Genomic DNA, 26,345 nt, shown 5'->3' with positions numbered 1-26,345 from the left:
AAGATGTCTCGGGCTCTTTTTACTAGAGCTACATCGCAACAAAGAGCATCTCTTACAAACCCAACAACAGACACACAAAGCCACACACTAGCATGCACTCACAAAGTTTTATAGAGCATCGACCACATTTCTCAAAGATCATAGGCCAAATGATCCAATTTCTCACAAGTATCTACGTGTTTAGCATCAAGGACATATTGGTTTGTTTCAAAATGCAAGTACTTTCAAAGTCCAATCACTAGTCCCTCATCTAGCTTAAAGTCAAATATCATTGCATTACTAGATTCTTCCTGTGTTTGAAATTTTTGTACCACCTCCTCCGAGTTTCTTTGCTCTTATATTAGAAGCTCTAGCAAAGCGGGAAAATCCATTATATTCTATATTTGTGCCTTCATCTCTTTGATTATGGCATTCTAGGCTTCTTCTACTCAAAGGTTTCTTGGCTGCTCCATTAACTCTCCCACAGATTTCAAAATAGTCCACAAAACCAAGCAGCAACTATCCAAATATCAAAATAACACAAAACTAATGCAAAAATTAGATTTAAGCACTTCAAAAAGGCATATGAATTTTCCGCAAGCTCTCACCACGAAGCCCCCCTTGGTCTGTGACCAACAATCCCACCACAAGGAACCGCCTTAGACACAACCACGAAGAGATGCAAAGCCCACTAAACTCGTCCAACTAGTCGACACCCTCACAGGAGCACCATCTGCAAATACAGATGATACATCATCACAAGAAGGCCCTACCTCACCGCTTCAACCTCTCTGCTAGATAGACCCATGAGAGAGATCCTAAAATGAGAGTGCACTTAGACATCATTTTGTACTCATCAACTATGTATTTTTCATTGCCTATTTTCCATTTAGATGGTCATCACATTAGATGCCAACTATTTTGGGACACCGAAAATTTCCCTGAATTTTCAAATGTAACATTTTAGTTTCGTGGGCCAATTTGGCCTTTTGTAGACACACACACACACACACTCTCTCTCTCTCTCTCTCTCTCTCTCTCTCTCTCTCTCTCTCTCTCTCAACTAATCAATGCATTGGGCTTTTTTAGCCAATAAGATACATTTGATCATATGAATCTCACAAGGCCATGTACATATGAGATACTCTCACCCATACAGAACCTATGCTGTAACTTCAATTGTTACCATAAAATCCTGCAATTTTGCTTTTGCAGCCCACTTGGCCTCACCAGTGGTGAGTTGATTGACAAGAGGTGAGATAAATGTCAAAACAATCATGTTGAATTAGACATTCAAGCCTAATACATCATGGTAGCCATTTCTACGGATTATCCTCTAGAGTGTTGAGAAACTCATTATAATACTCAAGGCTAAACAAGCTACTTAGTATCAATAACCTCGGCAAACACATGGAAGCAAAATCAAGTGACTAGTTGGAGCACAAATTGGCAACCAACCTTCACACACTAGCTATGCTGATGAAATCCATCGCATCCTTGGTATGAAAAAGGCCATAAGGCATTCGGTTTCCTTATATCATGAGAAAAATTTCTTTACAATATCCAGTTCGAGAAATGTTCCATCAAGTCACACAGATATAGCTAACTAAGCACATTAAAAGTACAACAGTATTGCAACGGATAAAAGTAACAAACCCAAAAAGAAAAAGGTCAACTCTCAAGGGTTCCAAATGCTAAGTACAGTAAACCATTGCGGCTTTGTGGATAGTGGATGTAACCCATAAGAAATTTCCCACTTTTGAGGAGCCAAGCTACAAATGCTGAGCACCCTGCTGTTGTATACAATATATCTAAAGTGATCTTCGTTGGCTAACATTATTTTCCTGAAATTGTCATATAGTAAGTCAATAAATAATGATTCTCATAGAAACATGTAGGACATTAGAATCTGTTGTGGAAACATTGCCTAATTATCACCTTGTTGCTTGCAGCCCTTTTGTCACAGAGCATCATACCAATATTCCTGGACCCTAGCAGCCAATGGTGGTCTTCTATTTCCACTTCATGCTTTAATTTCCTCAAAACCTTTTATAGCAGTCATGTTAACCAATGTTCAAGCTCAAAAAAAGAAGCGAATAACAACTCTTAGCTGCACAAGGCCATATTCACCATTAAAATGTTTGTCAAATCTTTGACACCAAAAAATTGTTGGTCTCTGAACCGCCCTATCCTATCACATTATATGTACATAACATTTAAGCAAAACCAAAACCTTCAGCCATATGGCCCTCTGTTATGGCAAGTAATCTTGATTGCATCACTTCTAAGGATGGGTATAATGGCAAAACTAACTGGCAAAAACATGTATGTGCAGTAGGAAGCCATGTCATGTCAGTGTGTGCTTTATGGATATGAAATTTTGAAGGCAACCCTGCAAAACCTTCAATGGGAAGATGAGTGACCGATGTTGAGAAAAAAAGAAGCTTTCTGCGCTGTTCAGCTGTCATACCTTCCACCACCTACATATGAAAAAGGCTGAAGTCTTAACAAATGAAAAATAGCCATGGAACCTTCAGAAAGTAGAGTGAAACAAAGAGGAGAAAGGTCCTGTACAATACAATGGCATATTGACAACTAGCAGGCCATACTTTACGGTCAAAAAACCATCAACGTATCTTCATATGTTTTTATAATAGAACATTGACAAACATTTTGATAGTACAGATTGATGACCTGATTAGTTCTGTCCACACATGCAAGTCTTTTTACAAGTCTGAATAGTACAGAAAAAGGATGTGATTGGGAAGCCTTCCAAGTAAAAAGCCTTGCATGTGTGGACAGATACTTCCAAGTTCTGCCCACACATGCAAGCCTTTTTACTTGGAAGGCTGACCAATCACATCTTTGAGCCATTCAAGCACTCAAATAACACTCATAAAACCCAAATGCAAGGGCAAATACAAAATGGGGCATGATATGCAACATGTTTTTACAAGAATTAAGTCCTCAAGGGGTTTCACCTGCTCAAGTGAGCTTCACAAATATGCATGTAAAATAGTGCATTAGGGAAAATATAGACTCCAAAAGGCCCTCGTAGGGAATTGATTAGGAAACCTTAAACTTGAATTAGTCCCGTGAATATGGTCACTACGTGCCTTTTTGTCCCTCATACCCCTTACATTCCTACTTTTTATGGTGGACCCCACCTCAAAAGAAGGGAATCCCCCTTTCTTTTCACCTAAGTAACAACCCTTTTCATCCTCCAAGATGGGATCCACCACTCTTCCAAAGTGCTACATTAGCAAGTTGGATGTATACCCTATTTTGCATTAAAATGCCTCCAAATCACTCTACCTTTAAAGCTCCACACATATGGTGCCTGGAACCTCCAAAAGCCATTACATAACCACTTTATGCCCCACTGCTTCTCCGAACTACCACTAGTTTTGGCACTACAAATTGGACCCCCAAACCTTAAAAAGTAGTCTTTTCCATCTCTAATATTGCATGCCCATCTAAGCATTTTTCATGTTCTATTTTTCCCTACAGTCCCAAACCAATATCACACTAAGAAGATCAATCTAGACAACTTCCTCTCCTACCTTACATTTCCTAATGGAATTGCTTAGGGACATAATCAATCATAAGAGGAAAATTTTGCATGTTCATGTGGATTGTGAGGATAGTACAAAGATCTCTTACAATGAGGATACCCTAGTGTTGGGGGTTAAAAGCTGCCTATGCCTAACCACCTACATTTACTTGTACTTACCACCTGCACACCTATACATTGCAGGTGGTGGCGGCATGTCACTATCACTTTATTCTTTATTCTTTACATGACAATTAAAATAAGGGAAGGTAGGTCACACATTGTGACTGATGGAGTTTCCACATGCCGTCTTGCACTCTCTTGCTAGAGCCTCCATAGCTCTAGTTTCTCTCTTGCTTCCACTCCTACTCCACCTTTCAACTAGTATCAGAGCAATGTTCAGTGTTCATGGGAGCTCATGCTTGGAGCAAGAAGCACGAGGAGTGAAGCTTTGTCGCGAAGGTCGAGGATTCGAGCTTCTTCTTTGACATCCGCTGGTTTTGGAAATGGTAGCAATCAGCTTAGCTTGGTGTGTATAGATAGTAGAGAGAGAGACAGTGTGGTCACCGCTCGACACTTGATTAGCTAGAGATTGTGTAACACAAAAGTACAAAATACAAAGTACAACCCTTAGACTTTAGGGTTGTGTAAATACCTTAAGGTGTGTTCACACACGAAAGTGTGTAATGTGTGATAAGTGACCGAATAGTATAACATAAATACACAAATAAAGAATAGTATGACTAGGGGAAAAAACCTCTCTTATGGAGAGTAAAAAAGTGCCCCATCGTCCTACATGCAGATCAGTGATACTCCTATGTGAGCGTAGGTGTGAGTAAAAACCCAACAAACCCTCCTGGAGTGAAAAGAGATCAGCATACAAGGATCATCCACCAAAGGAGATCAAATTTAAAGCATTGCGAAATGTTTCAAATTTGTCACAAGGAAGAGCTTTGGTAAAGATGTATGCCACATTGTTGTTAGCAAGACATTAGACAAGGTCAATATCTCCTACATGTAGCCGTTCTCTGACAAAGCGATAATGTATCTCAATGTGTTTCGTGCGTGCATGAAACATTGGGTTTCATGCCACTGCAATGGCACTAACTGTCAGTAAACAAAGGAGTTGTTGGGTATTTGACTCACGCCTTACTTACGCCTACGCTCATATGGGAGTGTCGGTGATCAGTAGGACACTGGGGCACTTTTTACTCTCGGTAGGAGAGGTTTTTCCCCCAGACTTATGGTCTTATTGTCGTATGTACTTATGTGCTTATGTTACACACATTTGGGCACTTAGTGTGTGTCGGGTGTGAACACCCCCTACAACCCTAAGGTTTAAGGGTTGTAATTTGTACTTTCAGGTTACACTCATTCAGTCTATTCTCTTGGGTGTTGTGCTTCAACTCTGTTTCTCACTCTCACGCTGTCTACTGAATCCCAGCTGTACCTCGATCCTCTGTTCTCACATTTGGTATCAGAGCATAGCTCTAAACTCAGCTTCTGCCTGCAGTCTGCAGTCTGCAGTCCACGCCAGTTCTGCTCCAGCATCGCCTGACACTGCTCGCCAGTCCCCGTCAGGTTCTCCCTAAACTGCCTGGACGGTCGCCAGCTTGTCTGGGCGCTCCAGCACGTCTGCCTCCAGCACGTTCGCCAGTCGCCACCAGTCTGAAGGGCGACGCCAGCTCCAGCTCCACGTCAGCAGTTAGTCTGCCCGTCGTCAGTCTCATCAGCAGACAGGCGCACTGTTCACCAGCGCGCTGTTCCTCAGCGCTGCCTTCGTTCGACTGTCCGCTTGTCGTCCGCCCGTCAGACGTTGGTCAGCTCCACGTCAGGCAGCCCGCTCGCCTGACGACCTGCCACTGCGCAGCCCGCTCGCCCGACAACCTGCCCACAACCAACCTGCCCACCGTTTGACACCCGCCTGCAGCTCACGACAGTTCTCACGTGTCCACGTCAGCAACCTGCATTTCGTTTGCACGATTTGACCAGCAACCTGCGTCTGCTCGCCAGCCTGCTCCACGTCAGGTAAAATTTTAAACAAATTTTTTTTTAATTTCAGCCCAATCACACCTCTGGAAGAGGAGGTTCATACGCGCAGCACAGAACAGGTGGGAACTAAATTTCATGCAAATTTCTGGACTGGATCATCAGAAATTTTGGGGCTTTTGTGTATTTTGTGGACAGTTGCATTTGAACTGCTGGTACAGTCACAGAAAGACTGTTTTGACAGAAATTTTGGCAAAAATTTTGGGGATTTTGAGATAACAGTGTTGCAGTGCACTGTTTGCACCTTGGGAAGCGTGCATTAAAAGACAGTTTTCTGACAGAGTACGCCCTTGCACATTAAATGCAGAAACGTGTTTGCTGCAATTTCTGGAAATTTGCAGGTTTCCAGTTCATACTGCTTTGACATTGCTCATTTTGTCTTTGGAAATTTGTCATCATGGCAAATCAGGGAGGTGATGTCTTTACGTATGTATCCAAGGAAGACAGACTCGACGGAAACAACTATTCCCTTTGGTCATTCATGATGAAGAATGTATTAGTGGCCAAGAATTTATGGGATTATGTCAGTGGAGAGGAAACTCGACCGGGAGTTGTAGCTCCCGTTACTCCTCCTCCCCAAGGCGCACGTGGACAACGGGGACCTCAGCCCGCTCCACCTCAGCCACTTCCTCCAAGAACTGCAGCTCAAAAAGCTTGGGATACCCGTGATGCACAGGCCTTGTCGCTGATTGCTCTGGCAGTTCAGCGGTCCATCATACCTCATATCCGTTCGGCATCTTCTTCACGAGATGCATGGTTGACTTTGGAGCATATGTTTGCAAGAAAGAATGAGACTCGGATCTCTTTCTTGAAGAAAGAGTTGGAAACTCTGAAGATGCATGAAGGTGATTCTATGCAGGATCACTTAAATAAGATTCAGGACTTGAGGGAGCAACTCATGAATGTAGATGAGTATTTTTCGGATGCACAGTTGATATCCACCACCTTGAATTCCTTACCTCCTTCGTACTTGTCTTTTCATACTGCATTGAACCTCACAATGAGGATTGCTGAGCACCCACTCACTTTTATTCAGCTGGTTAGTTTGCTTCTAGAGGAGGAGCAAACACGGAAAAATAGTGGTGTGGATGCTATAGTCTCTGAGCAGGCTTTTGTGGCAAGACAGAAAGGCAAGAACAGCAAGGTGAAAAATGCTCCACAGAGTTCTGGCACTTCGGGCACATCACAGAATCAATCACAAGGGGGGACGCAAGAAAAGAAAGGAAAATGTCATTATTGTAAGAAGCCCGGCCACTATATCACTGAGTGCAGGAAGCGCATTGCCAAAGAGAAGAAGGAGGAGTCAGGAATGTCTGTTTCTACTACTCCTTCCACTGCTAGTGAGTCCGCGTCCTTTGTTGTGGACAGGGACTATTGTTTTTACACTTGCAGTTATGACATCTCTTGGGCCGATAGAGCACTTAGCTCTACAGAGGATGCTAACACTTGGTTCTTTGACAGTGGTGCTTCTAGACATATAACATCTCGCAGAGATTTGTTTGCTTCAGTTAGTGCACCTCCCGTTGGGAAATCGGTACAGTGTGCCAATAATGCATCATACCCTGTTCGTGGTATTGGGGAGATTCAGCTCACAGCCATTGATGGCTCTATTCTCCGCCTGCAGGATGCTTTATTTGTGCCTGGAATCAAGAAGGATTTGCTTTCTACTTCTTCTTTGGCACGTTGTGGTATGCAGGTCACCTTTGATGATGACCGTTGCATGGTTAGAGAAAAAGAATGCATGACTTTGGTCTTGACAGGATCTTTGTGTCATGGTTTATATGAGTTGGATGCTCTTTCAGTAGATCAGTCAGCAAACTTGACATCCACTCTTACTCCTGCTATGGTACAGGCGGAGTTATGGCATGCTCGTTTGGGGCATGTAAACTTTGGCAGCTTGATGCTTTTGCAGAGTACTCAGATGCTGGATGGCTTACCTCTCTTAGAGAGACCTCCTGAGCACTTATGCGAGGGATGCATTTTGGGGAAAATGCATCGGTTCTCATTTCCTCGTGATGTTGCTTTCAGAGCAACAACCAGATTGCAGTTGGTGCATTCAGATGTTTGTGGGCCTATGCAGACCATGTCATTGGGTGGTTGTTATTATTTTGTGACATTCATTGATGACTTTACACGTTTTCGCTGGGTCTACTGTTTGAAAAAGAAGTCAGAAGTGTATGATGCATTTTTGGCTTTCAGTGCACTTGTTGAAAACCAATCTAGATGCAAGATTAAGACTCTCCGTTCGGACCGAGGGGGGGAATACATGTCCTCTATGCTGAATTTTTTTTTGCAGCAGAAGGGCATAGTCCATCAGTATACTACAGCTTATACTCCACAGCAGAATGGGGTAGCAGAGAGGAAAAATAGGTCACTCATGGAGATGGCCAGATGTATGCTGAAGGCAAAGAGCTTGCCTCATAGTTTTTGGATGGAAGCAGTCATGTGTGCTTGCCATATTTTGAACAGATGCCCTACCAAAGCCTTGAAGACCATCACACCATTTGAGGCTTGGAACAGCCGTAAACCTTCTGTTGGTCACTTTCGTACCTTTGGGTGTCTTGCCTATGCCCATATTCCACAGGTACTTAGAAGAAAATTGGACAACAAGGCTGTTAAGTGCATTTTTATGGGATATAGCAATGAGAGCAAAGGCTACAGACTCTATGATCCCGTTATGAAGAAGGTTTTTGTCAGCAGGGATGTTGTTTTTGATGAAAAATCAGAATTATCCTTGGCTGATTTGGATACATATCAGGCTGCCCGTGATGTTTTTGAAGGGCTGCTGCCCATTACTTTTGGTGATTCAGCTGGAGGTTCAGAAAATGAACCTAATGTTCAGCCAGCTGCTCCTACGGAAAGTGCAGAAATTCAGCCATTGGCTGATCGGAATATTCAGCATCATGCTGAAACTGAAATTCAGCAAGAGCTTGCACACAACCAGGATGCTAGACAGCTACCTAGATGGTATTTGCGGACTATGCAAGATAGTCCTTTGGATGCACCCATGGCTGGTCGTACTAGAAGGCAAACTCGTTTGCATGATTCAGCACATACCATGGAGTTTATTATGGCAGCAAGTACTTTTGATAATGAAGAGCCTGAATGTTATGAGGATGCACAACACAGTGTGCATTGGATGGCAGCTATGCAAGCTGAATTAGATTCTATTACTAAGAATCAAACTTGGGATTTGGTGTCCTTGCCATTTGGGAAGAAAGCCATTGGAACGAAATGGGTCTACAAATTGAAAAGAAAAGCAGATGGATCCATTGATAAATACAAGGCACGGCTGGTAGCTAAAGGCTACGCACAGAAAAAGGGCATTGATTATGAGGAGACATTTGCTCCTACTTCCCGTATGACGACCATCAGGTCTATGATTGCTTTGGCTGCACATTATGGTTGGACAGTACATCAGCTAGATATCAAGACTGCATTTTTACATGGGGAACTTCAGGAGGAAGTTTATGTACAACAGCCCATTGGTGTTGCAGTTGAAGGCTCAGAACATTTGGTATGCAAGCTTAAAAAGGCACTATATGGTTTGAAACAAGCTCCTAGAGCTTGGTATGAAAAAATAGATGCTTTCTTGCTTGGTCAAGGGTTTCTAAACAGCTCATCTGAGTCTACCCTTTACGTATGTAAAGAAGGGGGATCTATGCTGATTTTATGTCTTTATGTTGATGACCTTTTGCTCACTGGAACACATGCTGATTAGATTTCAGCATTCAAACAAAATTTGCAGCAAACTTTTGACATGTCTGACTTCGGAGTTTTGCATTACTACTTGGGCATCCAGTTCATACATAATGCTCGAGGTATTGGGTTATCACAGTCAAGGTATATTGGGCAGCTTATTGAGAAGTTTGGCTTACAGGATTGCAAGCCAGTTTGTACTCCCATGGAACCTGGACTGAAACTGTCATTACATGATGACAGTGATTTGTTTGATATACATACATATGCTCCTGCAGTTGGATGTCTTATCTATCTATGCAATACTAGGCCGGACATACAGTTTGCAGTTTCAGCTTTGAGCAGGTATATGCATCAGCCACGTATGTCACATTGGCAAGCTGTCAAGCGTGTTTTTCGCTACTTGCAGGGTACTCGTTCTCTTGGGTTACTTTATGCCAAGGGGGGACCACTGCAGTTACATGCTTACAGTGATTCTGATTGGGCTGCTGATTATGATACACGTCACTCCACTAGTGGCAATTGATTCTTTCTTGGCTCTTCTTGCATTTCTTGGCTTAGCAAGAAACAATCCACTGTTGCCACATCGTCATGTGAAGCTGAATACAAGGCAGCTTTCACTACCACAGTTGAATGCGTATGGCTTAGACGCTTGCTAGCTGATTTGGATGTATCTGTTACTGAGCCTACTCCTTTGTTCACTGACAGTCAGAGTGCCATTGCAGTGGCACGGAACCCAGTGTTTCATGCTCGCACGAAACACATTGAGATTCACTATCACTTTGTCAGAGAGAGGCTACATGCAGGTGATATCAGCCTTGTCTATTGTCCTACCACCAGTAATGTGGGAGACATCTTCACCAAAGCTCTTCCTCGTGACAAATTTGAAGCATTTCGAGATGCTTTAAATTTGATATCCTTTGGTGGCGGATGATCCTTGTACTCTTGATCACTCTTCACTCCAGGGGGGTTTGTTGGGTATTTGACTCACGCCTTACTTACGCCTACGCTCATATGGGAGTGTCGGTGATCAGTAGGACACTGGGGCACTTTTTACTCTCGGTAGGAGAGGTTTTTCCCCCAGACTTATGGTCTTATTGTCGTATGTACTTATGTGCTTATGTTACACACATTTGGGCACTTAGTGTGTGTCGGGTGTGAACACCCCCTACAACCCTAAGGTTTAAGGGTTGTACTTTGTACTTTCAAGTTACACTCATTCAGTCTATTCTCTTGGGTGTCGTGCTTCAACTCTGTTTCTCACTCTCACAGTGTCTACTGAATCCCAGCTGTACCTCGATCCTCTGTTCTCACAAGAGTAGGCTCCATGACAGATACATCAAGATCAACGAACAAACATCTCAATCATACACATTCAACTGTAGTGATAAAAGCTGCCTTGTATTCGGCTTCACAAGACGATGTGGCAACAGTGGATTGTTTCTTGCTAAGCCAAGAAAGAAACAATTTCCACTTGTAGAGTAACGAAAATCAAATCTCCAACCCAATCGGAATCACTGTAAGCATGTAACTGCAGTGGCCCCCCCTTGACATAAAGCAATCCAAGAGTCCTAGTGTCCTGCAAGTACCGGAAAACACACTTCACAGCTTGCCAATGTGATATGTGTGGGCTGTGCATATATCTACTCGCGGCTGAAACTACAAATTGAATATCTGACCTTGTGTTGCATAAATAAATGAGATATCCAACTACTGAAGCATACGTATGAAGGTCAAGCATGTCACTGCCATCATGCAAATATAGCTTAAGTCCAGTCTCCATCAGTGTACTTACTGGCTTGCAATCCTAGAAGCCAAATCTCTCAAGGAGTTTACCAATATATCTGGACTATGACAATCCAATGCCTCTAGTATTATGAATAAATTGAATGCCCAAATAGTAATGCAAAGGTCCCAAATCTAACATTTCAAAATTTTGCTGCAAATTTTTCTTAAATGCCAAAATCTGACCAGCATGTATCCCTATGAGTAAAAGGTCATCCCCATAAAGACAAATGACCCCCCTCTTTGCATACATAAGAGTAGACTCTAATGGGTTGTTAATGAACCCATGGTTGAGTAAGAAGGCATCAATTTTGGCACACCAAGCTCATGGAACTTGCTTCAATCCATACAAAGCCTTTTTCAGCTTGCATACCAAGTGTTCGGATCCCTCAATTGCAAAAACCATGGGCTACTTAACATATACTTCTTCCTAAAGTTCCCCATGTAAAAATGCAATTTTAATGTCAAGCTGGTGTACAATCCAACCATAATGGGCAGCCAATGCAACCATGCACCTAATAGTAGTCATACTACGGGATGTAGAAGCAAACGTCTCCTCATAATCAATGCCTTTCTTTTGCACCTAGCCTTTTGCCACAAGTCTGCCCTTGTACTTATCAATGGATCCATCTACTTTTCATTCCAACTTATAAACCCATTTCGTACCAATGGCTTTCTTTCCAACAGGTAATGTAACTAAATCTCATGTTTGATTCTTCATGATAGAATCAAATTCAGCTTGCATTGCTGCCATCCAATGCACACTTTGATGTGTATCCTCAAAATAATCAGGCTCATCATCATCAAGTGTGTTCGCTGCCATAACAAAATCCATAGCATTAGCATGATCATGGAGACGTTTTTATCTTCAAGTACGACCAACAAGAGGAGCATCCAAATGATTGTCTTGTAGAGTCTGTAGGTATCATCTAGGTATTTGTCTAGCCTATTGATTGGTGCATTCTCTTGATAAATTTCAAGTTCAGCATCTTGCTAAATATTCAAATCAGTCATAGGTTGAATTTCTGCATTATTTAATGGAGCAGCTAGTTGGACATTTTGTTCATTTAATGAAGCTCTAGCTATATCACCAAAAGAAATAGACAACAGCCCTTCAAACATATCATTTGCAACCTGATATGTGTCATAACCAGCAAGAGATAATTCTGATGTTTTGTCAAAAATCACATCTCTACTAATGAAAACTTTCTTGGAAACAAGATCGTATAACCTACACCCTTTGCTTTCACTACTGTACCCCACAAATATGAACTTGACAACCTTATTGTCCGACTTTTTTCTCAATACTTTGGGAAGCATATGAACGACACCTAAAAGTACGAAAGTGACCAATTGAAGGTTTTTTATTGTTCCAAGCCTCAAAAGGCATTATATTTTTCAATGCCTTAGTAGGACACCTATTCAAAACGTGACAAGCACACACAACTGCTTTCATCCAAAATCCATGTGGCAATTCTTTAGCTTTCAGCATACATCTAACCATCTCCATGAGGGACCGATTCTTCCTTTCTGCAACCCCATTCTGCTATGGAGAATATACAATAGCATACTGATGTGCAATGCCTTTTTGCTTTAAAAAACTATTTAGCAAGAAAGACATATATTACCCCCCCTCGGTTTGAGAGAGAGTCTTAATTTAATAGCCAATTTGATTTTCCACAAGTGCACTAAAAGCCAAAAATGCATCATACACTTTTGACTTTTTCACTAATGAATAAACCCAACAAAAACCAATTAAGTCATCAATGAAAGTGACGAAATAATAACATCCACCCAATGACTTTGTCTACATGGGTCCACATACATCTGAAAATGAACAATCTGCAACATGGCCGTAGCTTTGAAAGCAACATCACAAGGAAAAGAAAGCCAATGTATTTTCCCAAAATGCATCCCTCAAAAATATGCTCAAGAGGTCTCTCCAAGAGAGGTAAGCCTTCCAACATCTAAGTACGCCACATAAGCATCAAACTACCATAGTTCACATGCCCCATGCGAGCATGCCATAACTTTGCCTGTGACATAGCAAAAGTAATAGTAGATGCTAAATAAACTAACTGATCAACCGAATGAGCATCTAACTCATAAAGTCCACAACATAATGTGCCACTGTGATACCAGCCTTCTTGAACCGAATGAGCATCTAACTCATAAAGTCCACAACATAATGTGCCACTGTGATACCAGCCTTCTTGGAATGGGTGGTGATAATCTGATTTAAGAGTTAATTACAGCAATAAATAAATGCACATAAAATGAAATACACACTTTACCATAACATTCTTGGACAGTAGACACCCTGTTGGCCCCAAAATTGGTGCCCCTTGCGGTATTTCTTTAGCTTTCATTCAATTGGAAGGAGTACAACTTGAGATTCTTCAATCTCCTCCTACTAACCAATTGCTTTTGCTGTCATAAATGACCAGCAAGCCTTTTGGGTCATTTGCCCCTTGATTCACCCAGGACTTCTTTTCCAATTTGACCCTTGGCTGGTCAAATGCTGCCCCAAATCAATTCGGGATGGGCTGGCTCTTGAAATCCCTTGATAATCTTCAATTATCAGCTGCTCATTTCAGTCCCTTGAGCCTTCAATCTCTGGCACGGATCCAAGGTGGCTGCTAAACCCTAATTTCTGCTGTAAATTAGGGTTTACTGCAGAAATTACAGATCAGCCCACCAAAAAATGGCTGAGATCTCCTCCGAATGGCTAAAAATTGCTGAGAATGGCTGAGCATAGGCTGAAGGAGATGAGAGAACGCTATAGAGAGAGAAAATTCTGAGATTTTTCGCAAAGAACTAATCAAAATCAGCTGCTGCCCTGCTGTACCAGCCCCAAACGGATGCAGCAACAACAATAGGAGCATCAGAGACTGTGATCTTCAGGAGAAAGTGCATCAGCAGCAATTGCGAGCTTCCCAAGGTCAAGAATATGCAATCTTCCATCACCAAAATGGTCTCCAATGGCTGGGAAATGGCCCTAGAAGATGGCAGCAACAGTCCAACACCTCTTCCCAACAGCTCCAAAATGAAAAAACGAGATTTCCCTCTCCCTTCGCCCCTATTTAGCCTTTCCCCCACTTGCATGGGAAAGTTTTGCCAAGTGGCAACTTTCTTAATCCATTTTCAGCAATTTCCAGCCATTTAATTAATTTTCAGAATTAATTAATTCTGAAAATTAATTCAGCCCTTAATCCATTCCCAGAAAATTGACCTTGCCCATCCAAAAATTAATTGGCTAGGCCATTTGCAACCCAAAGTGGTCCCATGCATTAATTGACCCTTGGACAAGCATTAATCCATTAATTAATGCCTAGTACCTAGTGTCACCACTGACACTTAATTGCCAATTAATGGTCCTAGGGGCAAACTGACACCAAAATTCACCTAGAATCTAATAAGCGTAACTTGTTGCAACTTTTGCCTTTGACACCCATTTTTTTCACAGGGTCCTTCGACCTTCAACTATGAGAAAGTAGCTTGCACCTCACATGTGCATCTTTTAATTGCACATTTGATTAATCCTTTAATCAAATGTCAATTAAACATAAGCAAAGCATCAAATTTTCACATCCTCGTGACACAGTGAGTACCTAAGTCAAGAATTCGTTATCCTTGACCATGCATTTATCATCATCAAATGTAACTTGCATTCCACATTTTTCTAAAGAAGAAATAGACAGCAAATTCTTCTTTATCCCTAGTACATACAAAGCATCCTGCAAATGGAGAGTTGAGTCATCAATGGCTTTCAAGACAAGCTCTCCAACACCTCTAATAGGATAAGAGACATTGTTGACACATTGCATAGATTTGCCAACAGAAGTTGCAACAACAGAGGTAAACAAATCCCTATGGAATGTAATGTGCTTAGAAGCACCACTGTCAAAGAACCAAGTGCTAGCATCCTCTATAGAGCTGAATGCTCTATCTGCCCAAGAAAAATCGTAACTGCAAGTGTAAAAACAATAGTCACGATCAATGACAAATGACGCGAACTCTGTAGTAGTAGCAATAGAAGGTGCATTTGAAACTGACATCCCAAATTCCTTTTTCTCCTTGGCAATGCATTTTTTGCATTATGTAATATAATGACCTGGTTTTTTACAATAATGGCATTTGCCCTTCTTGGCTTGCGTGTCCCCCTGCTTTTGTTGTTCTGTGAAGTTCCTGAACTTCTAGAACTCTGTAGAGCATTCCTAGACTAATTGCCCTTACCCTTCTATCTTGCCACAAAAGCTTGTTTAGAGGCTACAACATCCACCCCACTATTCTTCCTTGTTTGCTCTTCTTCCAACAACAAGCTAACCAATTGAAGAAAGGTAAGTGGCTGCATAGAAATTTGCATTGTAAGATTCAATGCCATGTGAAAAGCCAAATAAGAAGTTGGCAAAGAATTCAAAGTAGTAGAGATCATTTGAGCATCAGAATAATACTCATCTACATTGATCACTGTTCATGCAAGTCTTGAATTTTATTAAGATGATCCTGCATAGCATCACCTTCTTCCATCCTCAAGTAGTAGACCGAACATGCGGAATTATAGACCGCTAAACTGCCAATGCAATAAGTGACAATGCTTGGGCACCCCTAGTGTCCAAAGCCTTCTGAGCAATTGTTCCCTGGGGTGGTGGCTGAACAGGAGCTTGTCTTTGACCACAACCTCCTTGTGGAAGAGTAGTAAGAGCCATATCTCCAAGACCAATTTCTTCCCCACTAACATAATCCCAAAGATTTTTTACAACAAGTACATGCTTCATCATGAAGGACCACTAAGAATAGTTATTGCCATCCAATCTATCCTCTTTAGATACATAAGTGAAGGCATCACTCTGTCCTTGCTTTGCCATGCTAAATGTCACTCGTCCAAATGTACAAGAGCAATAATAAAAACTAGCTGACACCTAGAACATCTATCACCCCTATGGTCCGGCCGAGGGCCACCAGGGGGGATTGGAGTTCACCATCCAGACCGGCGGCAAAGCGTACTTGCATGCCTCATAGCTTCTCCTCTTCATCAGCAGCCTCCACACCGAATAGATGCCTGTTCGATCAGTCACAGGTTTCCCCATGAGCTTACACCTTGCATCCTAGAATGTGAATAGCCTCCACTACAGTGGGACACGTGGTTCCAGCAAATTGATTGTTCGGCAAGAGCTGCAACCTACTGCCCTTGCCGGACGGATCGACATCTTACTTCTACAGGAGCACAAGCTCACCCCCACCCAGGCCCAGCAAGTAGGGAAGGTACTCCCAGGCAGCTCGCACACTTACTGGGAGCACGCCATAGGTGCCCACGGCAGGATTGGAAGTGTATGCACTTCTATTGGTCCGAGTCTTACCGCTTGTGTAGGAGACCATGGGACGATAGTGGCAGGGAGAGTGCTATGGATCAAATTGGATATTGGGGACTCGTGCCTTGGAGTCCTTAATATCTATGCCCCTACGGAGGTTAGGGCACGCAACAGATTCTAGGTGGAGATCGCGGAAGGACTCCTAGACGTGGACTCCTGGATTGTTGGAGGAGACTTCAACCACCTGGAGGCTTTGGAGGACCAGCAAGATAGAGGGAGAAACTACCAAGGCATGGCCGGGGAGGAGGAGGAGGCATGGGAGGTCTTTCTACTGGCAATAAGAGTACGCGATGCCTGGAGAGACCCTGCCTTCCACAGGAGGGAGAGGTCGCTAGACTTCTCTTAGGGATACACGCGGCTAGATGGAGTCCTGCTAGAGTGATTGGACAGGTTTTATGTGGGAGAGTGGGGAGGCTCTCGGGGAGGCCAGATTGGGCAGTTGGCGGGGACCACGTTGTCCGATCATTGCCCGGTTCTCACACTAGATCCCCCAGCATCTGTCCTGGATACACGATCTTGTCACATCCCTAACTCAATCTATAGGAGGGAGGAGGTGACGAGACAGACAGAGCAAATTTGGACCAGAGAGTGGGGTAGGAGGGACCAGATCGCAGAGAAGTTGCAGAGGTCCTAGCTGAGTCAAGAAAAATCTGCCAAGAGGTAGCTATACAGGCCAAGTAGCAGAGCTGGGAGGAGAGAGCACTCCGGCGGGACCTTGCAGCCACACACAGATTATTACAGGATGCACCAGGGGATCCCACTCTTCACGCACAGGAGGTGCGCGCGGAAGCAACATTGCTGGCCTAGAGGACAGGCGCTAAGAGTTCTCTTTCCGCACCTCAGCAACTTTCTAGGCGCGGAAGGGGGACACGATGTGCAGGGAGTTTTTCCATGTGCACCAGCCTCGCACCTCAGGAGAGCAAATATGCAACCTCCGAGATCAATATGAAAGGACCCGTTCTAGCCCAGACGAGGTCATGGAGATTGCCACCGACTACTACAGTCGCCTCTTCCAGCAGGAGACAGCCTCAGCTAGAGGACAACGATGTAGACATCAGGTCTGGGATAACATCCCGTCCCTCGTCACAGAGGAGATGGAACGCTCCCTCCTAGCCCCCTTCACAGAGAAGGAACTAGAGAAGGCTTTCCATTCACAAGACGGGCAAAAATGCCCGGAGAATTGCCTCTAAGGCTTTCTTCACTACCTTCTGGAAAGTGGTGAAGGACCCCCTACTGATGGCCTTTCAAGAGATTTTCACTTTAGGACAGATACCAGGGAGTCTTTCAGCAAGTCTTATCAGTCTTCTCCCCAAAGGGAGAGACCGGTTGGAGCTTTCTCAATGGAGACCGATCACCTTATTGTCTATGGCCTATAAGGTGCTGGCAAAGATGATTGGTAGGCGACTACGCCCCATGCTTCCAGACATCATCCATGACACACAAACAGGTCCAGGATAGGAGCATCCTGGGCAATGTATTCACCTTCTTTGAGACGGCAGAGTGGGCTCAACACAATGGGCAGAGACTGGCCGTACTACTCTTGGATTTTGAGAAAGCCTATGACAGGGTGGACTAGGATTTCCTAGAGGGCACCATGGTGAGGTTGGGTTTCCCCTAGGCTTGGATTTACGGGGTCTCCACACTTTATAGATCGGCCACCAACAGGGTTCTCATAGAAGGTAGGCGAGGGGAGGAGTTTCGGCTGGAGAGATCGGTCCAACAGGGCTGCCTCTTGGCCCCGTACCTGTTTCTTCTCTTTGCAGAGGCGATGTCTCACTTCCTCAGGTCACGTTAGACTCAGAGTATGCAGATGATACAGCGCTCAACATAGAGGACGACGAGTTGATGCTGGAGAGAGTGAGGCTGGCTCTTGAGGTGTTTTGTTCTGCAGCGGGAGCAAAAATCAACTGGCGAAAGTCGGTTGGTTTCCTCATAGACCCGGACTCTGACACGGAGTGGGGCGTCCACCTGGGATTTAGATGGGTAAGCAGAGGACAGACCGTCCGGTACCTAGGGTTCCAGGTGGGACTCGACATCACTCCCGCCCAACAGTTTCTTCCAGTCCTCGATTCTATTCGGAGGAAGCTGACCTACTGGAGCACTGCTCGCCTCTCACTAGCCTAGCGACGGCCTGGTACATCACCTCGTGTTGGTGCTTCCCCTCTTCCTGCGTAATGCAGCTTCGCCGCCTAGTGTGGAATTTCCTTTGGTCTGGGTCAGACGGCTCCAGGGACTCCAGGGCCAAGGTGACGTGGGCGACCATCATACGACATCGGTCAGAGGGAGGGCTTGGAATCATAGACCCAGAGTATCAGAGTATGGCCCTCTTAGGCAAGCTAGTTGTCCGCCGCCTCACACCAAGAGAGCAGACCTAAAAGGTCCTATTGCAGGAGGGTCTTCAAGACTGTAGACCGAGGCTTGGCGGTGAGTGGAGGCCGTCCCTGAGATGGATCTTCACGTGAGCCCAGATCACCCTTCCTACACAGCTTGCTCCGCGTGTGGCAGGGCCTCCGTAAGGCCCTAATCCAGAACCCCCCAAGCTGCCAAGAGGAGATAGACCGTCAGCCGGTGATTTGGAACCCCCAGGTCAGGGACCGGGAAGGGGCACAGATTGGCGAGCACTCCCACATCCAGTGGGCTGGTTGGGAGGCTGGCCCGGCTCGTACCATTAGAACATTGTGGGAGGTGTACAGGATGGCGGACGAGGAGGTGTTGCAGCAAGTATTAGGCTGCCAGCGAGGAGTGGAGCTAAGGAGAAGGGAGATAGACGCAGCAATACCTTAGGAGTGGCTTGCTCCCCCGATACGAGAGCCGATAGAGCCCGGGGAGGTATGGGCCGCTAGGTTTTCACCAGCAGGCATCCCCCTATAGGTGGCAGGAAGAGTGGGTGGCGCTCCACCTAGGACCTTTTTCACAGTGCAGGAAGGGAGGCGTCTGGCTCTTGACAGAGGGCAACAAGATGAGGGGATAGCTGTCCTTTCATGGAAGAGGATCTGGGTGATTGGCCTTCAGGGGAAGACATGGCGGCTGGACCCTTTGGTCTTTTGGCAGGAGCTCCAATGGGATCAGGTGCAGGGCGAGTCCAGGGCTCGTCAAGAGCTCCGATGTCATTTCATGCGCACTTGGGGCGGCCAGGACCTGTTCTTCGTGATGCAGGCAGGCAGCCCCAGATGGCGATACACCACCCTCCCCCCCCCCTCCATGGCTTCTTGCCCCCATCTCCCCCAGACCGCCTTGAGAGGCTTGTATATATAATGTATCTGTGACTTTCATCAGCTCCAGCTTGTCTGTTGAGCATGAGTACTCCATTGTAATCAGTTTTTGTTAGTAATATAATCAGCCACATTTTACTTGCAAAAAAAAAAAAAAATTCTGCAATTTGTGCACGAAAGTACCTCTTGTAGCAGAAATGGACATTTCCCTGCAAAAGCCCCTTGCTTTGGCTCTGATATTTTAAATAAAATAATAAGATATACCTGTGGCAGCCGAGGACGAGCCGAATGAATGCTAACATAGCAATCGGAGCTGTCAGGCTGCTCCCAGGCAGGCACAACTGCTGGCAAGACTGCCGAATAGGGTGTCTCAGCGCCAGAAGGCGGGCGGTCAGACTGGGCAAAACTGGCGGCTCAGCCTGGCAGTGGCAGACGAGCTGCAGGTGGCCGCTCATCAGGGTGGCAGCAGCACAGCATTGACAGGCTGCCTGGCAGGCGACGCAGCTGATGCAATGATGGCAACAGAGCAGGCTGCAAGTGGGCCAGTATGTTGTGCTGCAGGGCAGGCGACAGCCTGGGCAGGGTAGCGTTGCAAGGCAGACCGCTGGCTGGACAGCACTGCAGCTGCTGGCTGGTGGGGTGGCTGGCAGCTGGAGCAGGCGGACTGGCTGTGGCTGCTACAGCCGCTGACGGGCGTACTGAGTGGCTGTCGAGGTAAGCCTGCTCTGATACCACTTCTTGGTTTTGGAAATGGCAACAACCAGCTAAGATCAGAGTGTGCAGATAGTAGAGAGAGAGAGGGAGCGTGGTCACTACTCGACACCTGATTAGTTAGAGTGTGTGTAACACAAAAGTACAAAGTACAAAGTACAACCCTTAGACTTTAGGATTGTGTAAGTGCCTTAAGGTGCGTTCACACACGAAAGTGTATAATGTGTGATAAATGACCAAACTCTATAACATAAATACACAAATAAAGAATAATATGACTAGGGAAAATAACCTTTCTTACAGAGAGTTACAAGGTGCCCCAATGTCCTACGTACACATCACCGACACTCTTGTGTGAACATAGATGTGAGTAAAAACCCAACAACATTGATACTTGTTTGCACATTGATAGAGGTACTAATTGTTGAGCTAAAAATTCATGACATCTTGATTAGCTCTTTAAAACAACCCCAAAAACAGCAAATTACTAATAGTTTCATTACATGGGAAGCAATTCTAGAGAGTTTCTATGTCCCACATGCAAAATTCTCATTTGGAAGAATCCTTCCACATCTATAAACACACAAGCTGCCCACCATTCAGCCCCATCCTTGTCTTGCAGATTCCAGCCATCAGCCTTGTTCCACTAGCCATCCAACCAACAACTAGTAATGCATGGCCTACAGCTGTCACCCAACCTCCACTACTACCGATAATCAACTTCCATCATCTACATCAGGTCGTTTTTCTGTTTTCAGTACTTTTTTTCATTAGCATCTACTCTAATTGGTGGTTACTGCACTTAAGATCCATTTCTGACGAACGACAAACATCAACAACTCCCTCAACCTACTCCCACGAGAGCCACCAACTGTTGGACAGCTCTGCCCTTGAGCATCTTGTACATTCCTTACTTCATTTACAGCATTCATTCATTCACTTCAGAGTTCTCTCTCTTCTTTGTTCATGTTTGTATGTTTTGTGTTTTACATTTGGCATTTAGGGTTTGAGTTTTGCGCATCACTATCAAAGTCTGTGTGTTTAAGTCATGGCCATGCTTTATGTGTTTCCTTAGTGAAAACCCTAGCATACCTTCACATGGTCTCAGAGCTAGTGCTCTTGTAAAGAGCATCCTACGGATTGTGGAGGCTTGGTTTTGCAAGGTACACAAATAACATGCATCTAATTCATAATGTATCAGACACCTTCTCAGGATCCCACCATGTCTTATAAGGCTTGTCCATCATTGAAGGTTTAGGCCTAAGGAGGTATTATGGACTCCGAGAGAAAGATGACACCCCACCTTCACCTTCATCCTCCTTTTCTTCTCCTATTCCAAATTTTAGTCTTTTGACAAAGGAGTTTGAAGAGTACTTGTGCATTCCCATAGTCGAGCTTACACCCCTCCTAACAACTTCCCACCCCCCACCTTCACCCTCTTTTTCTTCTCCTATTCCAGATTTTAGTCTCTTGACAAAGAAGTTTGAAGAGTACTTGTGCATTACGTATAGTCAAGCTTACACTCCTCCTACCAGCTTTGCTACTCCGTCCGAACCAGTTGGCGAGGCTGGCCACCTCTCACGATCATGTAGGATATACGACATTTGCAACAACTAGCAACCCATCTCCATCTATACTAGGCTTAGTGTCAGTTTCCTAGAATCCCTTTGAGTCATACGAATCAAAACCCTCTCCTTTTTCTCCTTTTGGTCCGGCTCCAAATCATTTTTAGTATATAAACTTCAACAAAGGGAGCTCTCGAAGCAAACATCCTTCATCAAGTATATCTATATCTTCTGTTTGATTTGGGCATATAAACCACTCTTCTAAAATCCCTCCATCCCACCCTCTTCTGATCCACTCCTCGTTTTCCTCTCTTCATCATTCCAAAACCCTACATTACACTCCATTTCCGCATCCAGCACACTAAGAGTTGGGTCCTCCATTGGTGCTCCTAGCACTTTCTTTTTCTCCACACCATATTCTCCCTACCCGCACTTCACTACCTCATTGCACAATGATATATCATTAGGGGAAACGCCACCCTTTAACATTGTGCCTTCCACATTCTCGCAAGTAAGCACTTCCTTTTACCCTAGGACAATTGTGATGGGCATCCCCCTCACTACTCCCATCCCCATTCATTGACCTTCCTAACACAAGAGTTTCCATCCTCTGCTTATGATGCATCATCACACAATCCATGGATCACTCCCACACAAGGATTTCCATCCTCTGTTGTCCATGTCCCTATCCCTCCTCCATGGGCTACTCATGCAGTCACCATGCCCATACCCATACCTAATGAGTCAAAAAACTAGAACATCAAACTTAACTACCCTCAAGGCTAGTCCTAGCCAACCGTAGTTTTTTCCACACATGCATATATGGAAGTATGATTGAAGTATCATGCATAACCCTAATTTTAATTCAAAAAAGTAAACAAGAAAATATGCATTGCCCAATGAGTTATGAAAGCTTAAACTAAAATTTCAGCTTTGAAACTTCATTGTTCTTGCATGAGAGGCACTTTTACTAAAAAAAAGTCACCATATTTTTAGGTCTGACCCTAATTTTGTAACATCATAATAGTCAAGTATGTTTGTCCTTTTGCACACGAGTTTAAAATCATTTATTTCCCACGTCTGGTTCAATCAACCATACGAGTATGATTCCAACTATAAAGCCAAAACTTGAGGCTAAGCCTAGCAAGTCACTCAAGACTAGAACCATCAAAACTTTACCCATCTCAATCAATGCTTGAGTTAACCCAGGTAGAACAAAGTTAACACAGTCGACCTCAATTACTCAAGCAAGATACACTCAAGGGCACCCAAAGACCAAAGTGCAAAATTAGGACTACGCATAGACCAAGCAGTTAACTAGAGGTGAGAAGAGAGCAAAGATAGTTGAAAAAGATATTTATCCTCCCTGAGCATCAAACTGGCTCTTATCTACATGGGTAATTTTCACTAGTGCATGATTCTATAATATACACATCAACGCAAGCAATTGTGCAAGCATCTAAGCATACAAGTAACCCTTCTTAATAGATATACTTTCTTTGTGCTGTAAAGGCCTTACATAATTAGAATAGAATGTGCAGAGATCATTGAGTCGGTGGTTTTGGTGATTTGCTTAAAATGTGAACACAACTTATCCAATTCATTTAATTCAAACTCGTTCAAATTTTGCAATGTGAAAGCAACCTTTCAAAATCCCTACAATTAGGGCAAACTCACATAAGAAAACTAATCCATCACATGATGATCGAAACCTCAAAAATAGTAACGATTTACTCCATGAGCTATAAAAGGAACCTCACACAAAATCATTAATAACAAACCAACAATGCTTGATCAAGCCATCACGAGCCAAGTAGCACAAGGGTATGCACGAACCCATATTAGCTGAGGGCCATGACCAAACCAATTACCATCAAGCCATTATGATACGAAACAAGGCATCCACAATGGAGAAGGAATGACAAGTGAAGGATGTGCTTGAAGACCCAAGTACTACACTAGGCAACTTTTGAGCCACAAGAGAAAATATCAATGAGTTGTTGGACATAAAAGAGCAATACCACTCGCTCGTAGGATAAGAGCAAAGCAATGCTAGAAAATCTCATGGACTTGACGATAGGATCCCAATAGGAGAAAAGAGAGTGTATAGCAATAGCTAAACGTTACTAGGAGATTCATGCTCAATGCACTAGGTCATCAAGCAACTCAGTTACTAATCTAGTGCAAAGAAGATTGTTGCACAATACCAATGCAATCCAAATCCAAATACACATTGCCAACGCATTGCTCCCAAGGCTAGGAGCTGCACTTAGATCCAAGGACCAAGTCAAAATCTCACTAGCCGCCAAGCAAATAGAGAAATACAAAGTAGAGGATGACCCTTACAGCTTCATAGAGCGGTTCAAACAAGATTGCAAGGCCAACTGCCTCACTTCAAATACCAAGAGGATGCAAGCCTTCGGGCTATGCTTAGGTGACAAGGGGAGAATGTGGTTTGCAAGCCTAGACATAACTAAGAAATCCCATTTCTCTATGCTCAAAGACCTATTTTATCATGCAATTTGTGAAAGCTAGGTCTAGGAACCACCTCATACTACGGGCATGAACTTAGCACAATAGGAGAATGAGGATATGAGAGATTACATCTCTAAGATTCACAACTTGTACCATCGAATCTCCACTACTGGGAGACCAAACCCCAAGGCAATCGCTAACACCTTTGTAAAAAAAATATGTGATGAATGAATTTATGAGGCCTTAGCCAATAGCTCCAAGCTAGATAACAATAACCTAAATTAAGAAAAAGGTGAGGCCATGCGCATCAACAACCCACATAAAGAGAGAAAATGTAACAAGAAAAACAGGGCAAGGAGAGATGCTACATATGCGAGAATATACATTATAGAGAATAAGAACATAAACAAAGGAAGGAAGAGAGCCGCAACCAAGGCAACATTGCAAAGCGAGGGGCTCACAATAATACTCTCTAAGAATGCAGTTCAACCTTACAATAGCTGACAAATATGAGGTCCAACCGCTAGGAGTGCTAAAAGATTGGCCTGTCAGGATCACGTGTGGACTTGCCCTTCGCAAAAGAGAACGAATGCAAGGAGGCCCATGAACAGAGAAGTCAACAGGGCAAAGACAAACTCGCCAGGTTCATGGTACTTGTCCTCATGATGAACCTTGAGTCATCTCGACCGATCGTCAAGGGGTTCAATCTTCCTACCAACCACTTGGGGCTAAGAAAGATCCTCACTTAGTAGCGGTGGTGCTTCGAGAATGATCTCGAAGCCAACCCGCTTATCTTTAAGAAACTACTTCAACAACAAGAGTGGAACTGGGCCAAGCTACATTGTGCATTATTTAAACATCACAACAATCTAATGGTGCACTTATAGAGTAGGAAGAAATTGAGGATAAGTATAGTGTTTCCAAGAGGAATTCTCCAAAGAGGCCGGAGGGGATGATGAAGACAACAGATCGACAAACTACAACTCTAATGGCAGAACAAAAGAGCTGATTGCAATAGATGCTAAGCATAGGAAGGTGGAACGACTACAAGTGGATATTGGAGTAGCTAGAGTAAACTTAAAACTAGAATGGCTAGAATACTTAGAGGCCTTTAATCACGAACAAACAGGGCTTAAGGCCATGGACCTAGTCCCTACTCTCAAAATACTTGCAACCACAAAAAAGGAGGACAACAAGGACACAACACAAGAGTCTAGTTCAACACAAACTCAAAGCCTTTTGCCAGCATAGACATGCATTTTGAAATCCCATCACCTAGCAAAGCTAAGAGATCCAAGAGAGAGCTATCGAAGCATTTAAGGAGGCGAGGGCTCACGAACGCTCAAAAAAACCAAGACTTTGATTAACAAAAGCAAACGAAATTGTAAGATCTTCCTAAGCGCTTCACATGATTCAAGAAAGGAAATCATATAGTTGTAATGCTTGGCACTAAACGTAAAGGAAAGTCCAACAAACCCAAAAAGGGACCAACCAAGAATTAAGGAGATGAATCTCACAAAGGAGAGAGAGTCCCCCCAAGCTTGTATATATCATTGATGACCTCTCAAAGGAGGACAAGAGAAAGCTTATTGAGCTTTTGACCAAACTTCAAGACATGGTTGCCAGGAACAATACTGATCTTAAGGGAGTACTACCACACATGCCAATGCAGACAATACCTAGAGACCCTGACAACAGCATTGCCACTAACACACCAAAGATCAAAGTCACCTTGAAGTTGCTACTACTCAAGAACACCAAGGGCAATATGCTTCCTTGGTTAACCAATTACTATAGACACTTCATGATCAACTACGTGGTTAGTACTTGACTGCACACATGCTCTTAGTAGACGAGCAATAGACTGAGTGTCAGCAAATGTATGAAGCCCTCTAGACAGCTCTAGATAGTGCATCTATTCTATGAGCCCGAGACTAGAGAATCC

The 26,345-nt window shown here is 43.9% G+C and overlaps 1 protein-coding gene across 6 annotated transcripts in view; it reads right to left on the bottom strand.

The window, feature by feature from the left end:
• Nucleotides 1-1,494: 1,494 nt before the first annotated feature.
• LOC148014301 (E3 ubiquitin-protein ligase UPL5-like) overlaps nt 1,495-26,345 on the bottom strand; it is a 70,330-nt gene continuing 45,479 nt past the window's right edge. For 5 of the 6 annotated variants that reach the window (XR_015688578.1, XR_015688579.1, XR_015688577.1 and 2 more), the window contains 2 exons: nt 1,918-2,459; nt 1,495-1,823 (listed from right to left, as the gene is read on the bottom strand). Coding sequence is in view for 1 of the 6 variants with exons in the window: in XM_087666213.1 (XP_087522339.1) it covers nt 2,196-2,459 (264 nt within the window). In the remaining 5 variants the exon portion in view is untranslated. Of the gene's footprint in view, nt 1,824-1,916; nt 2,460-26,345 lie in introns of those variants that run through there. The other variant, XM_087666213.1, reaches the window with a different exon arrangement.

This window comes from Lygodium microphyllum, chromosome 25 (assembly GCF_053477565.2).
Source record: "Lygodium microphyllum isolate KBCC chromosome 25, Lygodium_microphyllum_v1.1.10, whole genome shotgun sequence".
In the NCBI taxonomy this organism is placed as follows: Eukaryota; Viridiplantae; Streptophyta; class Polypodiopsida; order Schizaeales; family Lygodiaceae; genus Lygodium; species Lygodium microphyllum.
The sequence above is the reverse complement of the archived record's forward strand: the minus strand, read 5'-3'. Positions and strand labels throughout refer to the sequence as shown.